A 20,567-nucleotide genomic window follows, 5' to 3' on the forward strand; every position below is an offset into this window, starting at 1 on the left:
CGGCGCGGCGGCGCCACCTAGAGGCCCAGCGGGGAACGCCGGGTTGACATTCGACGAGACGGAGTCCGGCGGCGCCTTAGAATCGCAGGGCTGGGAGGGACCTCCGGGGTCATCTAGTCCAACCCCCTGCACAAGGCAGGAAACTCACGACTACCTCCCCCCCACACACACACACACCCAGCGAACCCTACTCCGTGCCCAGAAGAGGGCCAAGATGCCCTCCCTCTCATGAACTGCCTAAGTTCATAGATAATTCACAGAGGGTTAAGTCTGTCTGCAGTAGTAGAAAAGAGCAAGAGTCCAGTAGCACCTTAAAGACTAACAAAAATATTTTCTGGCGGGGTATGAGCTTTCGTGAGTCACAGAAGAAATGAGCTGTGACTCACGAAAGCTCATACCCTGCCAGAAAATATTTTTGTTAGTCTTTAAGGTGCTACTGGACTCTTGCTCTTTTCTAAGTTCATAGAATCAGCATTGCTGACAGATGGCCATCTGCTTAAAAACCTCCAGGGAAGGAGAGCTTCACCACCTCCCTTAAATATAGGGTTGCCTGCTCTGGGTTGGGAAACTCCTGGTGATTTTTTGGGGGGGGGGGGGCAGAGCGGGGTTGCGGAGGGGAAGGACCTCACTGGGGTATAATGCCATAGTGTTCCCCTTCTAAAGCAGCCCTTTTCTCCAGGGGAACTGATATTTGTAACCTGGAGACCAGGTACGGTTGCCAACCTCCAGGTACTAGCTTAGGGTTGCCAACCTCCAGGTAGTAGCTGGAGAGCTCCTGCTATTACAACTGATCTCCAGACGATAGAAATCAGTTCCCCTAGGGGAAAATAGCCGCTTGGGCAATTGGACTCTATGGCATTGAAGTCCCTCCCCTCTCCAAACCCCACCCTCCTTAGGCTCCACCCCAAAAACCTCCCACCGGTTGTGAAGAGAGACCTGGCAACCCTACCTGGAGGAAATGGCCGCTTTGGCAATTGGGCTAAACAGATCTGTTAGCTTCATAAGCCACTCCAGTTTTCGAAGTTTATTCCACCTCCTGGGAAATCCAAAGTGGGCTAGATCTGTAACCCCTTTCTCACCCAAGACTCAGTGCATGAGCTCAACTATTGCATTCCGATCTCTACAAATACAACACTGGAAAACAAAGTGCGCGTTTTTCTTTAATGAAATATTGAAAAGATGCTATTTAAAACGTTTCCCCTCCCTTCCTGCTTAGTACCCCAGGCCGCTTACAAGCTAAAAACAAAACCCAGCATTTGAACTTCAGTCTAAAACAATAAAACACAGCTAACAGGGCTCTCGCCAGAAAGAATCGGCTACGCTGGTTGTTGCAAACAGGCTCCTGGAAGTGAACCTCAGCTTACCGGGACTTTTCCTGATCATCAAAAATGTTTCCGTGTGCTCGGATATCGTCCTACCAGCTGTAGGTCAAAATAGTACATCGCAGCCGACTCCCCGTTAGTTATTTTGGAATCTTTTTGGAAGCTCTTCACTCCGGTAGCCTCTGAACTGGGAGAGATCTGGGTATGCAATCTAACACAACGTGTTCCTAAGCAAGCCCCTCCACTCCTTCCGCTGTGCCAATAAATGGTGTGTGTCCCCCCCACCAACCCTTACATGTTGCAGATAGCTGGGCTCTGGGAACTTGAACGGACTTAAGGAACACAAGCTAAACTTGGGATGAGAGGGTCTATCCCAAGGCTTTGCGGTTCCCTGCTGAACAAAAGGGCTTACACGCTCCACACAGTGAATTATTTGCTATAAGAGTGGAGATATCCTAAGGGGAAAAAAGATAACAGGAGTGTCCTGGTGCAAGAACAGCTGAATTCAGAAGCTAAGGATTCTGGAAGTCCCATGATGACACACGATGAATTTGGGACGCGAGCAGGGTCAACAAAGCAACCGGGCCGAATCAGTTGCGGACCGGGTGGCTGAATGGCGTGGCCACATGGCAGATTTTCCTCCCACGTCGTGCCCGGTAGCCCATCTGCCCCTCGTTCGAACGGTCCAAGCGGCCACAAACCAGAGGCGTTCAGAATGACGGGTCGCCAAAGCCCACTTCTAACTGCACCTCTTTGAGCTCCCGGAGAAGATCCTCGTTGGCCAAACCCAGCTGCAAAGAGAAGGGAGATTCTTGAAAGAGCTGCTCATCTGATTTCAAGGGAGACGAATGGAAATGGTTTCCGCAGCCGTCTGCCAAACGTCGGAATCGCACAAACACGTGAAGCTGCTGGGTGCCGAGTTTGACCGGCAGACGGCCGGTCCGTCTAGCTCAGCTGGTGAGGATGAGGATGATACAACAAGCCGGCTCGGAAACGTCCGGTTAATGTGACATCCTTTCTGGGAAGGTTCACAGAGAGGAGGCCAAATATACAACTGCTTTTGAAGATCTGTACCTGGATTGAGGGCAGCGCTTTCTGCCCTGGTTTCCAAATACAGTCAGAACTTAAAAACCACAAATAGTACGACTGGGGGGTGGGGGGAAGCCACAAACCTTGACGGCGTATTTGTAGGACTGTTCAGCCTCCAGCTGCCTTCCGCCCTGAAAAAAGAGCAATCCCACAATAAAGCGACTCGGCTACACAAAACGGGGATTGTAAGATCCTGAAAAGGCTTGATTACATTTTTTAATCAAGGGCAGACAGCAGAGAGAGGCATTGCCCGAGGATGGGCAAGTTGTCAACTTTGAAAGGATGAGAAGGACAAAGGAAAGGGACGTCGCCAGAATTCGTTTGACTTCAAAACGCCTCTGCCCTTTTAGTTTCACCCAGAGCATCCTTGAACCTGTCCATTTACCAATTAGTGCTCTTCAAACACACCCACGGCCCGACAAAAGGAGATTCCTAACGTTGGAGCGCTTGTTTCCATGGAGAGCACCCTCGGATCCGTCCACTGGCATCAAAGCGCAATTGCCAATAAAGCAATAAAGGGATTGAGGAGGAGAAGGTGAACTGGGTGCTCACCGCCATGCAGACGAGAGCCAAGTAGGCCCACACTTCGGCGTTATTGTTGTTCAAGGAGTTGGCCTCAGAGAGGGCGTCTTCGGCCTCCACCATCTCTTTGAGCTTGAAGGAGAGATAAACCAGGAAACAAGTGAACTTCAGGCAAAGCATTTCATGGCCTGCCAGGGAATCCCAGCTGCTTAATATCCCCTGTTTACACCTAGGAGAAAGGACTTCAGACAGTCAGAGGTGAGGAACGGACAGCCTGCACATGTTCAGAGGCCCTGACTTCAAGACCACTGCTCCATTTGTTCCACAAGTGAGATCTGGCGGCTTTCACTTGAGAATCTGATCACCCCGAGGGCCAGTTCACCAGTGCCCAAATCGCTTGAATTCTCACAAAAGCTGGTGCGATGTAGTGAACACATGAAGCTGCCTTATACTGAGTCAGACCCTTGGTCCATCAAAGTCAGTATTGTCTACTCAGACCGGCAGCGGCTCTCCAGGGTCTCAGGCAGGAGTCTTTCACATCACTTTCCTGCCTAGTCCCTTTAACTGGAGATGCCGGGGATTGAACCTGGGACCCTTCTGCATGCCAAGCAGAGGCTCTTCCACTGAGCCACAGCCCCTCTCCATGGCTCTACAGGGTCTCAGGCAGGGGTCTTTCACATTACCTACCGCCTGGTCCTTTTAACTGGAGATGCCGGGGATTGAACCTGGGACCCTTCTGCATGCCAAGCAGAGGCTCTGCCACTGAGCCGCAGCCCCTCCCCTTTTGAGAGGGGGTGGTGAGTACCACCCCCAAATATTTTCCCCAAGGAGGTGGAGCCAAACCAAAAATGGCTGCCCTGGGAGGTGGAGCAAAGCAAAACACCTCCCTCCTCACACCTCCCGGGAAGAAGGAAATCTCAGAGCAGGGATGGAAACACGCAGTGACTAAGGGAAGCCCAGATGAGTCCCAGTCCTCCTCAGCTGGAGAACTCTTTCATTTGAATGAGGGAAGCCATTCACAAGCCCTGCCTTATAATGGCTCCACCCACTTTTGGAAAAGCTCGGTGGAGGCCAAGGGAAGTACCGGCGGGCACCCTGCTGGGGAATCCTGTCGTAGGCCGATGTGTTCAGAACAGTGAATCTCGGACAACTTCTCTGCCTCGGTCCAGTGGGATCAGGCAGCGGGTAAGATGTGTCTGTGGTGCAAAGCAAGGCAAATAAATGTCCAACCCGCCTCTATGGACATAAATGGTTCCCAACTGCGGAAGGGCCAACCGGGGTTGCTTTTACGACTTACCCTGTAGCAGCCGATTCCCACACCCAGCCAGGTGAGGCAGGACGGGGATTTCTTACTCGCCAGCAGGAAGATGTTCTTCGCTTTGTTGTACTGCCAAAAGAAGAACAGAGGTGTTTCCCCCCCGGGGCTGATACTGTGAGGCTAACCAGGCAGGAGCCCCATGGCGCAGAGTGGTAGGCTGCAGTACTGCAGTCCAAGCTCTGCTCACGACCTGAGTCGGATCCCGACGGAAGTTGGTTTCAGGTAGCCGGCTCAAGGTCGACTCAGCCTTCCATCCATTCAAGGTCAGTCAAACGAGTACCCAGCTTGCTGGGGGTAAAGGGAAGAGGACTGGGGAAGGCACTGGCAAGCCACCCCGTAAACAAAGTCTGCCTAGTAAACGTCGGGATGTGACGTCACCCCATGGGTCAAGAATGATCCGGTGCTTGCACAGGGGACCTTTACCTTTATAACCAGGGAGGCAGGCAAACATGTCCAGTTGTCAGAAGAATTAAAAAGAGCACCTGCTCTGCATCAGCCCGACGGTCCATCTACTCCAGCATCCTGTTTTCCCACAGCAGCCCAACACAAGCACTTGGAAGGCCTACAAGGGGGCCGAAGCCTACCAGGAAGCTGGTGTTCAGAAGTACACCACCCCTGAACATTTTCTCCAGGGGAACTGATCTCTATCGGCTGGAGATCAGTTGTAATAGCAGGAGATCTCCAGCTAATACCTGGAGGTTGGCTTCCCTAGTTACCATCCCACCCAACCCTTCTCTTTTTCACCTAGCCCCTCTGGGGTAGCGGCTGGTGTGCTGGACCTAGGATCTGGGAGGGAGGCCTGGGTTCGGATCTCTGCTCCACCACAAAACCTGCTGGGTGATTCCGAGACAGGCCATGCAGCCTAACCTACCTCACTGGGTCGCTGTGTGGTTAAAGACGGGGAAGGGAGATGCACACGAGCAGGACAAAAACTGCACGAGGGATAAAGGGAGGGATTTCCGCCGCCCCACCTCCTTTCTTTCCAGGTAGATGGATCCCAGACGCAGGTACACAGAATGCATGTCGGAAGCATCGCTGACGAAACTGACGGTCCGCTCATAGCAGTCCTTCGCTTCGCCGAAGTTCTTGGTCAGGTAGCAGAGATGCCCTTTCTGAGCCCAAACGTCTGGACACTGCGCGAACCAGATGGGCAGAAAGAGGGGGGTGAGCTTCAAAAGGATGTGTCTGACCGGGAAGCGGGGCCCATGGATTCGCGCTGACAGGAAGGCCGGGCCGAGGAGGGGCCCAAGGAAACGTGAGCGGTACTTGCCAAGAAATCGATCTGGACGGCCTGTTCGAGGCACGCCTCGGCCTTGTCGTACTCCATCTTGAGCAGGTACGTCTGGGCCAGCACCAGGTAATACTCGCAGCTGGGCCCACCTTGCGGGCTGACCAGTTCATGCGCCAAGGCCTTGTGGACAAACTGACACAGAGAAACCGGGCTCACTCGCTGGCCCCGCGGGACCCTCCACACTGCCTCTCTGGCCTCCTCCAAGCAGGATTGTCTGTTCCCTGCCTGCCCCCCAGGCCCTCCCCACGGTCCAAAAGCAGCAACTGTGGCCTTGATGTCCAAACGCTGCCGACCCAAACCTCTGGCCCTTTGAATGCAGCAGCTGAGAACGGCTGCTCCCCTTCTGGATTGGTACGAAGTAGGGTTGCCAACCTCCAGGTACTAGCTGGATATCTCCTGCTATTACAACTGATCTCCAGCTGATAGGAATCAGTTCACCTGGAGAAAATGGACGGTTCGGCAATTGGACTCTATGGCATTGAATTCCCTCCCCAAACCCCACCCTCCTCAGGCTCCACCCAAAAAAAACCCCGCTGGCGGTGAAGAGGGATGTGGCAACCCTAGTACGAATACCTGCCTTTCTCAAGGGCCTTTGAATTAACCGGAGATGGTATGACCAGTGGGAAGGAAGAAGAAGAGTTGGGTTTTTTATGCCGACTTTCTCCACCACTAAAGGAAGATTCAAACCGGCTTACAATCACCTTTCCTTCCCCTCCCCACAACAGACACCCTGAGAGGTAGGTGGGGGCTGAGAGAGCTCTAGAGAACTGTGACTATCCCAAGGTCACCCAGCTGGCTTCATGCGTAGGAGTGGGGAAACCAACCCAGTTCACCAGATTAGCCTCCACCGCTTGTGTGGAGGAGTGGGGAATAAAACCCGGTTCTCCAGATCAGAGTCCACCGTTCCAAACCACCACTCTTAACCACTATACCACACTGACTCCACACTGGAAAAGGAGCTGCACTTGAGAAACTGATTTTTATTGATTTTTACTGCATTTTAACAAAATATTTATTGCATTCTGCTGGGGTTTTTTTCCAAATCGACTCGTTTTGCATTTTATTGCGCCGTCAGCTGCCTTGAGGACTTTGGGCGTCTCTACCCCACCGATCTGAGCTCATTCGCAACCGGGAGCTGCCCCCACCCCGGGGCGGGGCCTACGCTCACCTGGAAGGCATTGACGTCCATCAAGAAGCGGATTGTCTCCCTGAAGATGGAGACGGGGGCCGGGGCGGGAGGCAGAGGGCCACTCTCTACTTCGAAGATAAGCGCTGGCCCCTTGGCAGGATCTGAAACAAAGGGGGCAACATTGAATCGCTGCCCTCTCATTGGGCGCTTCCTGTCAAATGAATGGAACAATTTGGTTTTCTGAAGAGGACGGTTTCAAGTCCATTTTCGCAAGGAAGATCCTCGGAGTCCCCCAAGCTCGCACCCCCCCAAGCCGCTTCCCCACACAGTCCCTCGTTTGGGTTTCGCCGCTGCCGCCGTGGGGCCAGGCCAGGCCCCAGATGTTGGGCGGTTCCTTCCCTTCCCTTCCTTTATTCCTTAGAAGCTCCTTGATCCATTGATCTTGAGCAGCGTCATTTTAAATCTAATGTTTGAGGGATATAAGGACTGAGATAAATCTTGCCACCGCCAAGGTAGCCTTGGGATCCCTGTCGCTTAATAAAAAAGGCATTATGTCAGACACAGAGGCATTAGATTTATGTGTTAAAAGGGGAGAGATATAATGTGATCTAAGTTCCTCATAAAAGCGGCATTCCAAGAGGGCTTGAGCTAATGAATCAATAGAGCCAGAAGAGCAAGGACAGGTCCTGTCTGGGTATGGTATGTTCAGAGTCGGGGGTTCCAAGCTGAGAGTCCTACTACGATGGAGGAGGATGTTTCTGCATTGGGGGGGGGGGGCTCTCTGCAGGTGCAAAGGTGATCCCTTCCGGGGCTGTTCTGAAACAAACGCCTGAATGCCCCGAGAAGGGTTCAGCAAACCGGGACCAGCTTTGAGGAAGACACCGGTGTTTGATTTCAGTTTCTTGCCCCCTGCATAGCCACAGCAAGAGATCACCAAGCCCAGAGGCATACGGATGTCCATCTCCCTGGCCGAGCTGAAGGAGTGCAGTGGTGCCGCGCACCCTTTGGACAAGCGTGCCACTTGGCTCATCTGTCAGCTGGGGCGGAGTGGTCCAAAGCACTCGGGATTGTCTTCCCTTGCTGTTCGACAGTCTTTGGATTTTGTCCCCAAAGCTCAAGAGGAGAGCGGGCACCAGGAAACACACGGGCAAGTGCCAGGGTGCCATGCAAAGGCCTTGGCCGAACCAGCCTGCGTTCAAGACCCAGGCAAGTAAAGGCCGGAGCCACTGATACGTTTGGCGCTGCTGCCCAGGAAGGAGGCGGCAAGGTACCGAGTGACACACAGTGCCACCTTTACTCAGGCTGCTTGGCCTCCCCACACAGATCGCCCCACACAATCCAGACCCACCTATGTCCAACTGAACGTATTAGCTCAGCTGCTATCAGAGCCCCCCCCCCCTTTTCTCCATGTATGGGGATGGCAGGAGCTCCTTCCACCCATCCACGCTTACGGTCTCCCTTCCGAACCTCTCACAGAAGGCACCCGGAGTTTGCTGGGGGCGATGGAAAGCCGCTTGGAGACCTTGGCCACGGCCCCCTCATCTTCCGGCCGGCGGATGGAGATGGTCGGCTCTGTGGACTCCGAGCGGAGTCTCAAAGGGACGTCCACAGCATCTTCAGAAACTGAATAATAATAATAAAAAAAAACCATCAGCTCAGTGGGAACAAGCCACACACACACAATCTTGCAGCTGGGGGGTCATGCTAAGATCGCAGCACCTTCCTCTGGTTGAATTCAGTTTTAATTAAGCCAAATAAAGGTCATTTATGCATGGGCCCTTAGACTCACGTTCAGGTGGAGATTCAAATACTTCCTCAGAGCTCTTTCTGAGCAAAAGAAAGACATTTTAAAACTGAGGTTTGGATTTCTCCCCTCCTCCTTCCTTTGGATTGCTCCGTTTTTTGTTTATTGTTCTTAAAATGCTTTTTTATGCGGCAATTGGTTTTTTTGGGGGGGGGAATCTTCTCTCACAGTGAGCGCCGCAATTACAAAGCAGCATTTCAAGGGGCAGGAGATTGATTTGAGCCTGGAGGCTGCTGGTGCAGAGTTTCCCTACAGGAAAGTGTGGGTCCAGCCAGCAAGGAACCTCAGGCAAAACTCCCATGCATAAATGACCAAAGACCAAGGATTTTACTTGCTGGCCGGACCTTGGGAAAGCAGGAAGAAACGAACATCTTTGGGACTAGTGGGGCAGAAAACTGCTTGTAGATTTTCGCCTCGCCCTGGGTAAAAGGGAGGTTCTTTTTAAAAAAAGCTTTTTTACAAGGGTCGGGGGAAGAAGCCTATGATACTTGAAGGGCTGTCATATAGAGGAGGGTGCCGAGTTGTTTTCTGTTGCCCCAGAAGTTTGGACCAGAACCAACGGGTGGAAATTAAATCAGAAGAGTTTCCATCTAGACATCAAGAAGAAATTTCTAACAGTTAGAGCGGTTCCTCAGTGGAACGGGCTTCCTCAGGAGATGGTGAGCTCTCCTTCCCTGGAGGTTTTTAAGCAGAGACTAGAGGGCCATCTGTCAGCACTGGGTGTGTTGGGGGGGGAGGTAGTTACGAAATTCCTGCATTGGACAGGGGGTTGGACTAGATGACCCTGGTGGTCCCTTCCAACTCTATGATTCTATGATACATCTGATGGGGACAGGTCACCTACAACTATCCTCTGGCACTGGTCCATGGTTGCCAACCTCCAGGTGGGGCCTGTAGGTCACCCAGAATCACAACTGATCTCCAGACTACAGAGATCAGTTCCTCTGCAGAACACGGCTGTTGGGAGGGTGGACGCTACAAGATAATATCCTGCTGAGGTCCCTCCTCAGGCTCCAACCTCATATCCCCAGGAATTTCCTAAGTGGAAATCGGTAACCCTACCCTGGTCTTCGCATTTCGCTAGCTGTGAATTTGAAGCATTTTGCAAAAACCAGGCAAACTTTTCTGGTTACGCGGCTGCTATTTTGCTGCCATTCTCTCCATGGCATTCTTAGCTTACCCAGCTCTTCCTTGGAAAAGGAGACAGACTGCGTTTGTGGGATTGGGGAGGCAGAGGGGGGCACCTCCAACGATGGTTTCTCCTTGACCAGACGAGCTTTCAAGAGCTTGGTCGCTTTCCGGAATGCCATCTCCACGCGAATGTCATTCTCCTGGATATCGTAGAACAGGCCTGGGAAGGGAATTTGGGGGGGGGGGGGAATAGCACCCTGAGCCATAAGCCCTTGGGTTTACCACACATGTTTTTAGTAGCTGGCCGACCATCAAGGTAATCGATGTGCCCTATAACTAAGGGGGGTAAGATCTGGATGTCTCCTGCCACTCCGCTCAAGAGGCACCTTCCTGCCGCACGAGGAGACATGCGGGACCATGGCTCAGTGGTAGAGCATCTGCGTGATATGCAGAAGGTCCCAGGTTCAATCCCCGGCATCTCCTGTTAAAGGGACCAGGCAAGTAGGTGATGTGAAAGACCTCTGCCTGAGACCCTGGAGAGCCTCTGCCAGTCTGAGTAGACAATACTGACTTTGATGGACCATGGATCCAGTGTAAGGCGGCTTCATGTGTTCATGGCTTTACTTATGTTCTGGGGAAAGGCCGTAGCTCAGTTTGTAAAGCATCTGCTTGGCGTGCAGAAGGTCCCAGGTTCAATCCCTGGCATCTCCAATTAAAGGGACCAGGCAGGTAGGTGATGTCTCTGCCTGAGACCCTGGAGAGCCATGGAGAGGGGCCTGAGGCTCTGCGGTAGAGCCTCTGCTTGGCATGCAGAAGGGTCCCAGGTTCAATCCCCGGCATCTCCAGTTAAAGGGACTAGGCAGGTAGGTGATGTGAAAGACCTTTCTCTGCCTGAGACCCTGGAGAGCCGCTGCCGGTCTGATTAGACAATACTTACTTTGATGGACCGAGGGTCTGATTCAGTATAAGGCAGCTTCATGTGTTCATATGTCCTCTGGCACAACAGCTTCGGAAGGGGGCACCCCAGGAACAACCCCCAGCAGACCGAGTAGGCCCCATACCTAAAATTGTCCAGGCCAGGACGCTGTTGGGCTCCAAGCAGGTGGCATCCTCAAAGAAAACTTCCGCCTCTTCGTAATTTTCCATTATCACTGCCATGACACCACACATCAGCAGGCTGGGTGGGCGAGACCAAAGCAGCGCGTTAGGGTGGTCCTGTTTTTCCAAGAAGACTGTCCAGTGTCTCTTTATTTTGAGCTTTTCAACATAAAAGGCTGTGTTATTTCATTTGTGAAGCTGCTCGTCTAATTGGCTTTATTGTTGTGCTTTGAGTGACGCTAATAAACCTCTGAGATGGACAAGAAGAGTGTCGAAACGAGACATACAAGCAAACAACGTGCCGGGGCAGAATTTCACCAATGGCGACAAGCCATCATGCACCTAAAGTATCATACGACACTAGGGCGCCACCCAAGGACCGCATGCGCAGTTGCCCTGTGTGCGCGTTTCTTCCTCTTGACAAACGAGGGGAAGGATCGCCTCAAAGTGCTCGTGGGCCTCCCAGTGGTGCATCCGTGTTACACATTATTTGTGAGGGGAGAGGTGACTCGTCCACCACGTGAAGAAGCGATTCTTCCACCACGCCCCTCTTCCACCACGTGGAGAGGTGATTCTTCCACCACACCACTCTTCCACCACGTGAAGGGATGACCCTTCCATCACGTGGAGAGTTGATTCTTCCACCACACCACTCTTCCACTGCGTGAAGGGGTGACTCTTCCACCACGTGGAGAGGTGATTCTTCCACCACACCCTCTTCCAGCACATGAATAGTGCTGCAACGCACCTGACCCATGCCTTTTCCCTAGATGCCCCTTCAGTACCTGGGCAGGTGGTTGTGATTCAGGGCCACGGCCTCCCGAAAGCACTCCTGGGCTTTGAGGTTCTCCTCGGTCAGCAGGCAGAAAGCTCCATAGTCAAGCCAGCTCTGGATATCCTGCCGGTCACGGGCCAGTCTCTGGGCACAGAGAGATACCAGGGGAGGAGTCAGGGCTCCAGGGCTCGGAGCAGAAAGGGCAGAAAATCAGCAGAGAATCTCCAGTCGGCCTCAGGGTTGCATCCCCCACCACAAGAAGCGGGGCCTAGGCCCACCTAGCTCAATCTGGCTTCCTCGGCCGGCAGCGGCTCTCCAGGGTCTCAGACAGAGAAAGGTCATCTCTAGGACCTCCTGCCAGAGTTTCTGTGAACCAAAGGTGGGGATTGAATGCAAAGTGTGTTCTCTAACAGTGGCTGATCTGATTTTTGGAAGGGCTTGGATTCGGGGAACTGCCTGACCCTCAGCAATGAGGGGGGGGGCGTGGCTCAGTGGCAGAGCATCTGCTTGGCATTCAGAATGTCCCAGGTTCAATCCCCGGCATCTCCAGTTAAAGCACCTGGAAGTATTCATGCTCGAGATCTTTGGTCATATGAGCTAATAATAAAGGAAAGGCATCTGGAAGTAGGTGATGAGAAAGACCCCTACCTGAGACCCTGGAGAGCCGCTCCCAGTCTGAGTAGGCAATACTGACCTTGATGAACTGAGGGCCTGATTCACTACAAGGCAGCTTCATGTGATGATGTAACCGGGGCATTTTAATAGGGCATACCAGTTCAAATACCCCCGTGCCCAGTCTCTTCTGGTGTGGAAACTCGGGCAAAGGTATGCTCCTCCCCCCGCCACAACTTTGTCAACAACGGAGCATTGGAACAAAATTAAACGGACCCCCCCCCCCGTTTGATGCCTCCCAAATCTGCTCTGAGACCCACAGGGATCTCAGTTCCCACAGGGGTTTCTCCCGAGGGAAAGGAGAAGTCCCATTCTTTCACCTCCTGGTAGTAAGTCAAGGCCAAGTCAAAGTCCCCGTTGATCTGGGCTTCACGAGCAAACAGCAGGAGGTGGTCGGAGGTGTTGTAGATGGGAGGAGGCGGGCTGGGGGTTTGCTGGGACAGCACCTGCCCAAGAAACACGCGGCACATTCAATGAGGCCAAGCAGGAGTCACAGCTGACACCAAGAATATGATCCCGGTGTTGAAAGAAAAGCCCTGCTGGGTCAGACCGAGGCCCATCAAGTCCAGCAGTCTGTTCACACAGTGGCCAACCAGGTACCTCTAGGAAGCCCCCAAACAAGACAACTGCAGCAGCACCATCCTGCCTGTGCTCCAATGCACCTAATATGATAGGCATGCTCCTCTGATCCTGGAGAGAATAGGTGTGCATCATGACTAGTATCCATTTTCACTAGTAGCCACAAACAGCCTTATCCTCATAAGAACATAAGGGCCCTGCTGGATCAGACCAAGGCCCATCAAGTCCAGCAGTCTGTTCCCACAGTGGCCAGCCAGGCGCCTCTAGGAAGCCTACAAACAAGACGACTGCAGCAGCATTTATCCTGCCTGTGTTCCATAGCACCTAATATCATAGGCATGATCCTCTGATCCTGGAGAGATCCCCAATTCTGCCTCCCATTCCGCACTGTATGAGAAACAAAATTCCCAGACCCTCCACACTGCTGCCACCATCAATACACAAACCAAAGGCCCGTGTTTTACAGGGAACCCCCTCATGTGCCCCCCTCCCAACATCAACCGCAGGAGAGTAACAGCACCCACGGTGGCCTCCCCCACCCATCCAAGTTTTCATCCAGAATGGGACAGCCGTGCAACGTGGCGGGCGTTCCTCCTACCGTGCCGCACCTGAATCAGGGCCACGTGCATCTGGTCCACCAGGTACACGTACAGCTCGCTCAGGAAGGCCTGGAGCTCGTCCAGATTCTCGAAGGAAGTCGTCTTCAGGTACTTCTCCCTCACTATCTTCACCACGGAGTGCTGCAAGGGACGCGAGAGGGGCGACGTCAGTGCGGGCCGCCGGCGGACCACCTGCTCCGCCGCCTTGTTTCGCAGACGCCCCCTACCAGGCCCCGCCAACGTTCTCGCCAGGATGGTGGCAGAGGCCAGCCAGTTGCAAAGCCACTGGCAGAGGGAAGAGAGTTCTTATTGGCAGGGGGTGGAAGCTACAAGCTCTCTGGCTGGTGGAAAGTGCAAAGCACCCGCTTTAATCAAAGAAGAAGAGGAAGAAGAGTTGGTTTTTATATCCTTTTCTCTACCACTTAAGGGAGACTCAAACCATCTTACAATCACCTTCCCTTCCCCTCCCCACAACAGACACCCTGTGAGGTGGGTGGGGCTGAGAGAGCTGTGACTAGCCCAAGGTCACCCAGCTGGCTTCATGTGGAGGAGCGGGAAACGAATCCAGTTCACCAGATTAGCCTCCGCCGCTCATGTGGAGGGGTGGGGAATCAAACCCGGATCTCCTGATCAGTCCGCCGCTCCAAACCACCGCTCTTATCCTCTACACCACACTGTTTTTTATATGCCAACTTTCTCTACCTTTTAAGGAGAATCCAACCGGTTTAGTCTCTTTCCTGTCTCTACCTCTTCCTTGTGAGGTAGGTGAGGCTGAGAGAGTTAGGAGAGAACTGTGACTGGCCCAAGGTCACCCAGCTGGCTTCACGTGGAGGAGTGGGGGAAACCAGCCCGGTTCTCCAGATCAGAGTCCACCGCTCTTAACCACCACACCATGCTGGCAACTGACAATTCGTCTGCTCCCCGTTTCCAAAAAATTCTGGCATCCCCAAATGTCATTGTGAGTTTCAGCCAAGGACCGGGGAATCGGCAACTGGGCAACTCCAAGAGCTCCAAGCGAATACCTTGAGTTGCTCCTTAAAAGCGAAATATTTCCCTGAGCTGTTCAGCTCATAGTTGAGCTGGCACTTCTGGTCCTCCAGGTTTTGGTGGTCAACCACGAGGCCTTCGGCCAACTGTCTCCCGAACAGCTCGTGGTATTCTTCTAGGAGGGTCTCAGCGATGCTGATAATCTGAGCGTGGTAATCTTCTACCGCCTTAAAAATACAGAACAACAACAAGAAAAAACCTAAAGAAAGATGTCAGCACAGAGAGTGACTCATCTAAACCTGCCCTGGTGAGGAACCGTCCCCCAATTCATATGACGTTTCTTGCCAGGGATGCATGGCATGTCCATTGTTTCTGCCACTACCCTGTAGAAATCAGAGAGGTGGTGGCAGAACAAAAATTCCCATGAGGCAGGCACGGGACTTTATGTAATGTCCTATGCCTAGCTTGTTGATTAGGAAACCTAGGAAATGTGTGCAAAGCCGCAAACAGAAATATTACACCACAGGAGAAATTGGGCACATTTTGCCTATTTTATCCAGTCACATAACTGAGTTTTGGCTCGATGTGGAACTTGGGTGTGGTGGGATTTCGCTTCCCCCCCAAACACACACACTCACGCCTAGTATGCATTGCCGGTTCTGCTCCATACCTTCTTTGCTCCTGTGGTCTTTCGAGGGAGCTGAGGACGTGGAGGGATCATCTCCTGCACCCTGCATGTGAGAGATTTTTTAAAAGGCTCTAATGAGCAGGGAGTGAAACTGCTCTCTCCTCTAACAAAGAACAATCTGTGGCTCTATCCACATCAAAAACATACATTGAACACATGAACACATGAAGCTGCCTTATACTGAATCAGACCCTTGGTCCATCGAAGTCAGTATTGTCTACTCAGACCGGCAGCGGCTCTCCAGGGTCTCAGGCGGAGGTCTTTCGCATCACCTACTTGCCTAGTCCCTTTAACTGGAGATGCCGGGGACTGAACATGGGACCTTCTGCATGCCAAGCAGATGCTCACCCACTGAGCCATGGCACCTCCCTTTTGGGTCCCTTTTAACTCTCAGGGATTTCCTCAAAGAAAGAAGCATCGCTAGTCAGGGGCGAAGAGGATTCACTGCTAAGATACAACTGCCCTCTCTCTAGTCTCTCACACACCGCAATTCCCCCAAGTTCCATTAAACTGTGTTAAGAGATCAACCCTTTTCTTACAAGCCCAGATGAAGAGAAACATTTTCACCCACTGCCTAAAAGAGAGTCGCGTAGGTTGCTGGGCGAGCCTCAACGGGAAGGGTGTTCCACAAGCTAGGAGCCACCACTGAAAAAGCCCTGTTCGATCCAAATGCAACTAGAATCATGCAGGGTTCTAAAGTTCTCCCTGCTCACACTGAACAAAGTCCACATCCTATGCCATCTTCCTTGACCCTGCCGCCCCTCCCCACCGCTAAGCTTCCCTATGCGCACCGGCTGGCGAGTTCCTCCGGCAAACGCTTGGGTACCAAGGCTTTGTCCAGCGCAAATTCCAGCACCAAAAATGTCCCGGCATCCACGTATTGCTGCAACACATGAAGAAGAGGAAGAAGAAGAAGAGGAAGAAGAAGAGTTGGTTTTTATATGCTGACTTTCTCTACCACTTAAGGGAGACTCAAACCGGCTTACAATGACCTTCCCTTCCCCTCCCCACAACAGACACCCTGTGCAGAATGTGGGGCTGAGAGCTGTGACTAGCCCCAGGTCACCCAGCGGGCTTCGTGTGTAGGAGCGGGGAAACCAGACCAGTTCCCCAGATTAGCCTCTGCCGCTCATGTGGAGGAGTGGGGGAATCAAACCCGGCTCTCCAGATCAGACTCCACTGCTCCAACCACTGCTCTTAACCACTACACCACGCTGGGTCTCTGAGGACATAAACCTCACTACAACACGCACTTCAGCGGCTTCAGCCTTTGAGCCTCTGCTGCTATGCCCAAGGATGCTTGAGCCGGTGTTTCTTTTTAAAAAAACAGAAAACAGAGTATACTCTCCAACCCCACACAACCTTCTCGCCGCCGAGAAAATAAAGCTCGGACACAGAGGCACCCTGCACATACCCAGAGGCGCTGCTACTCGCTTCCAGCTTCGAGGGGCAGACATCTCTGATGAAGCCCCAGATGGTTTCGGGAGTGGATTTACCTGCCCTTCCACGTTCTGACACATTGATATGACGGCTTCCATGGCGATCTCGGAGCCTTGCGCTTTCACAATATTGGACATCTGACAGGGGGGGAAGAGAGCGACACGGTTCTGCTTTGCGGGGCCACAACTACGTCTTCACCGGTTCCTGGGCTCGACACCCCCCAAGCAGGACTGATTTCCGCCGCTCGCTCTCTGGGGCAACCGGAGCCAGGCGAGCGGGGTTGTGAGCAGTGACCGGATCAACACGCCAGGGCCCCACAGATGTTCAGAGCTCTGGGCCCAGTCAAAATCTGTGTCCACTGATGACCAGCGAGGTCTTGAGTGGGACATCTCGCCGAGCTTCAGATTTTGGGGGTTCAGCACACCTTCGAGGCAGGAATGGTTTGAGGCGCTAGTTTTTTTGAGTGGCCCGGAAGGGAAACACCCAAGCGAGTCGAACTCACAGGGATGCCTCCGAATACCGGCTTCTGGGGGCAAAGAACGAGCCACAGCCCCTCCCCAGGGCTGGGTCATTCTCCCATCCTCTTCGGTCACTATCCGGGTCTCACTATCCTAGATGTGGAGACGGCCAGGGGGTCAGGAGCGCAAGCTCATTGCTGCGCCTCGTGGCCCTGTTCCCAAGCAATTCTTTCCCAGCAGGCCCATCGGGGACTCCCCTTCTTTGCCAGCGGCCTCACCTTTCTCACAACGTTCTCCCGGGTCGGCCGCTCCTCCTTCATATTCTTCCCCCCGACTTTGACAGGCAGCCCCGTCGCCCCAAACCTGTTGGCCGCCAAGTGGTGGCCTTCGCGGAAGAGGCTGGTGGTGCACTTGGTCTGGAAGAAGGAGAGTGGAAGGGGAATCGCAACGCCGCCGCCAAAGGCCTGGCGGATAACCCAGGCGAGTACGGCAGATGCGGGCACTCGAGAGACATTGCTCAATGGAAGGGGGAAGTGGTCATCCTTGGGGATTTGGCCCATGGAACATTTCACAGCCCACGATGGTGTGAGACTGCGTGGCTCTCGGCTCTACGGAACTGGCCCCTTGCCTCGGTGCTCAGGGGGCACCTGAAAGTGGACTCGGAAAGAACACGGGAAGAGTCTCCCAAAGCAGAAGGAGGTTTTCCCAGCAGTGGCTGCCCAGAGGAGTGCAGCATGACTGGGGGGAACCACGGGCAGGCCGGTGACCTCGCGCCGTGACAATTCTCAAAATGAGGAAGAAGAACCTCAAAGAGTTGTTAACTTGTGGGATTTGTGGCCTCAGGATGCAGCGATGGCCGCTCGTTTAGTTGGCTTGAAAAGGGAGATTTGGCAGATTCTGCCATCTGTGGCCATCAGCCCCAAGGACTCAATGGAATCTCAGAGGCTGTAAAACCCGCTGGGGAATCAACAAAGGGGGTGGGGAGGCCAGCGTGCTCGGCTTGAAGGTCCCATGGGGGCAACTGCTCAGCCTCTGTGTGAAACAGCATGCCGGTCAAGAGGGGACCCTGGTTCCCATCCAGCGTGGCTGCTCCTACAAAACATTTAATAGCGCTAACTCTTCTAAAGCGCAACAAGGAGGCAGGACAATGGGCAGGGAAAAGCCAGCAACAGCCCAGGCGTGACACAGTCCTGATTTCTTCCCCCTCCTCTGTACCCACTGCCCGGGAAAAGCCGGCAATGCTGCTTCTGCAGTGAATGGCCCCCCAAGTGAATGGACACCCCTCCGAAAGATGCCCCGTCATCCTCAGTGAACAAAATCTGTTCGCCGACACCAGGGAAGTCTGCCAGGGCAGCGAGCTCCTACCTACCCGTTCAAACACATCACTTTCGTGGAAGGGCATGACCCGGAATGCGCCCCGTATGCTCGTCACCCCCGGATACAGCAAAGGCACCATGTTGATATAAGCAACCCCGTGGAAGGAAATGGATTCTTCCTCTCCTCCTCCTCCGCCGCCGGCGCTGCTGCCGCCACCTCCTCCCTAGAACCGATCAATTGGTTTAGATGTCTAGTTTCTTCCCTTTCCCGCCATCCTAAAGACAAGCACCAAAAGCAAATTTCCCCCATCCCCAGCAAAACCAAATAAAACTCGCTGCAAGGTGTGGGGGGAACCCCCCAGTATATCAGAGAGATTTTTTTTATTATCACCTGTTTCCTGCTGTGCTAAGTTTTTGTTTGATTTTATTTATTTTATTGCTTCTCTCCCTTTAACAGGGCAGGGCTGTGGTTCAGTGCAACAGCCTCTGCTTTGCATGCAGAAGGTTCCAGGTTCAAGCCCCAGCATCTCCAGTTAAAAAGGACCAGGGAGTGGGTGATGTGAAAGACCTCTGGAAATTCTGAGGCTAAAAAAGAATCCCCCCCAACAAACACACAGAAAAAAATAAACAAACAGAAATACAGAAAGAAATTGAATTATGTACAATACAATGTCCTGTTGGACCTAAATGGATTTTACTGTTTTAACACACCGTTTGTAGCTTCCCGTGCCTGAATGGTACCCGGACGCCTCACCTTCTCTGCTTTGCCGCCTTTTCCTTTGGTGGATGTGACCGCCGGCATTCTGGCAACCTCCACAGGCCAGTACCGGCACTCTGCAATACGTTTCCGAAAGCTGAGGCACAAAGGAACAGAAAGACGCTGAGGAATCGTCGTCAGCCTCCAATGAAGGAGCTCTCCTAAGGCCACCACTGGTGTTTATGACTATGATGAGATCCTAGCTCTCAGGACATCCTCTAGAGCTGCTGCACTACGGATCTCCTGCCTTTTCCTTGGGCTGATCTATCCCACCCCCCTAAGCTACAAACACCCCCAGAGTACAGCCTGTGTTTTCTCACCAGATCACAGCTCCAGGATCGAGGTAACAGCGCCTCTCCAAGTCCCACATGATCCTTTTCTTGAAAGTTTCTCCCTGAATCCTGATCTCTCTATCCTGGAAAAAAAAAGGCCCCAGAGTTTTGGAGGGTCTAGAAATCAAGAAAACTCCCCCAAAACAGTATTTTAAATAAGCCAGCCAGTTATGCCTATTTTGCACAAGGGACTGGCCAAAGAGGGGGGTATTGTTGGCACCTCTGGAGCTCCCCTATGGCTGGCCAAATAATGGGATTCTGGGGGGAATGGGATGGCTGCACAAGCTTTGTGGCTCGCATGTGCCAAGTTCCCAATTCAATCCTCCATGGGCTGGCAGGAACTGAGAAAGACCTAGAATCACAGAGTTGGAAGGGAGCACCAGGGTCATCTAGTCCAACCCCCTGCACAATGCAGGAAATTCACAACTATCTCTCCCACACACCCCCAGTGACCCCTACTCCATGCCCAGAAGATGCCCAAGATGCCCTCCCTCTCATGAACTGCCTAAGGTCACAGAATCAGCATAGAATCACCACCAGAGCAAGATGGAGCAAGATGGGGAGGGGCTGTGGCTCAGTGGTAGAGCCTCTGCTTGGAATGCAGTAGGTCCCAGGTTCAATCCCCAGCATCTCCAGTTAAAGGGACTAGGCAAGTAGTGATGTGAAAGACCTCAGACTGAGACCCTGGAGAACTGTTGCTGGTCTGAGTAGACAATACTGACTTTGACGGACCAAGGGTCAGATTTAGTATACGGGTAAGGCATCTTCCTGTCTTCATGTGACCCACGGCATGCCTCTGCCTCACAGGCCCAGGCCTGACCCCCTGCCTCCCTTGGCAAGGCAGCCCTTAATCGCCTCAGGGTTGGGAGCAACTCCCCTCTCCCCCCACCCCGACTCTGCCCAGCACCTCCGGTGCGGTCAGCTCTCCATCTTCCTCCTCATAATTGCAGCCGGCGACAAAGCAATCCGGGATGTTCTGAGCCCCCATCGCTAAGATGTTGCTGACCGGCCATCTCTTGGGCCGGGGCACTGGCTCTCGTTCGCCACCAATCTTCAGGGCCCCATTCTTGAAGACAAAGGGGCACTCTTTCTGGAAAGGAGAAGCAAGACAGGTGTTTTTCTCCCCCATCACCCACTTTTCCCTTTGTGGTAGGAAAAGCCACTTAGGGGGGTTACAGTGGGAGAAGGGAGCTTGGCAACCGGCCCACCCACCTCGCCCACAGCTGGCACTTGGAAGCCGACCATGTAGTTCTGCAGGGG

At 53.1% G+C, this 20,567-nt stretch overlaps 1 protein-coding gene across 1 annotated transcript; it reads right to left on the reverse strand.

The window, feature by feature from the left end:
* Positions 1–2,023: 2,023 nt before the first annotated feature.
* CFAP70 (cilia and flagella associated protein 70) lies at positions 2,024–20,567 on the reverse strand. The gene is given in 23 exon segments (XM_056866168.1): positions 2,024–2,113; positions 2,495–2,542; positions 2,964–3,065; positions 4,231–4,320; positions 5,223–5,384; positions 5,522–5,674; positions 6,711–6,832; positions 8,139–8,294; positions 9,656–9,826; positions 10,668–10,783; positions 11,490–11,623; positions 12,472–12,597; positions 13,339–13,470; positions 14,352–14,543; positions 14,987–15,047; positions 15,796–15,887; positions 16,501–16,581; positions 17,181–17,318; positions 18,272–18,442; positions 18,973–19,117; positions 19,266–19,390; positions 20,215–20,397; positions 20,520–20,567. Coding segments are annotated over 23 exon segments (2,814 nt in total). The 5' UTR covers positions 20,553–20,567; the 3' UTR covers positions 2,024–2,032.

This window comes from Euleptes europaea, chromosome 21 (assembly GCF_029931775.1).
Source record: "Euleptes europaea isolate rEulEur1 chromosome 21, rEulEur1.hap1, whole genome shotgun sequence".
NCBI lineage: Eukaryota > Metazoa > Chordata > Lepidosauria > Squamata > Sphaerodactylidae > Euleptes > Euleptes europaea.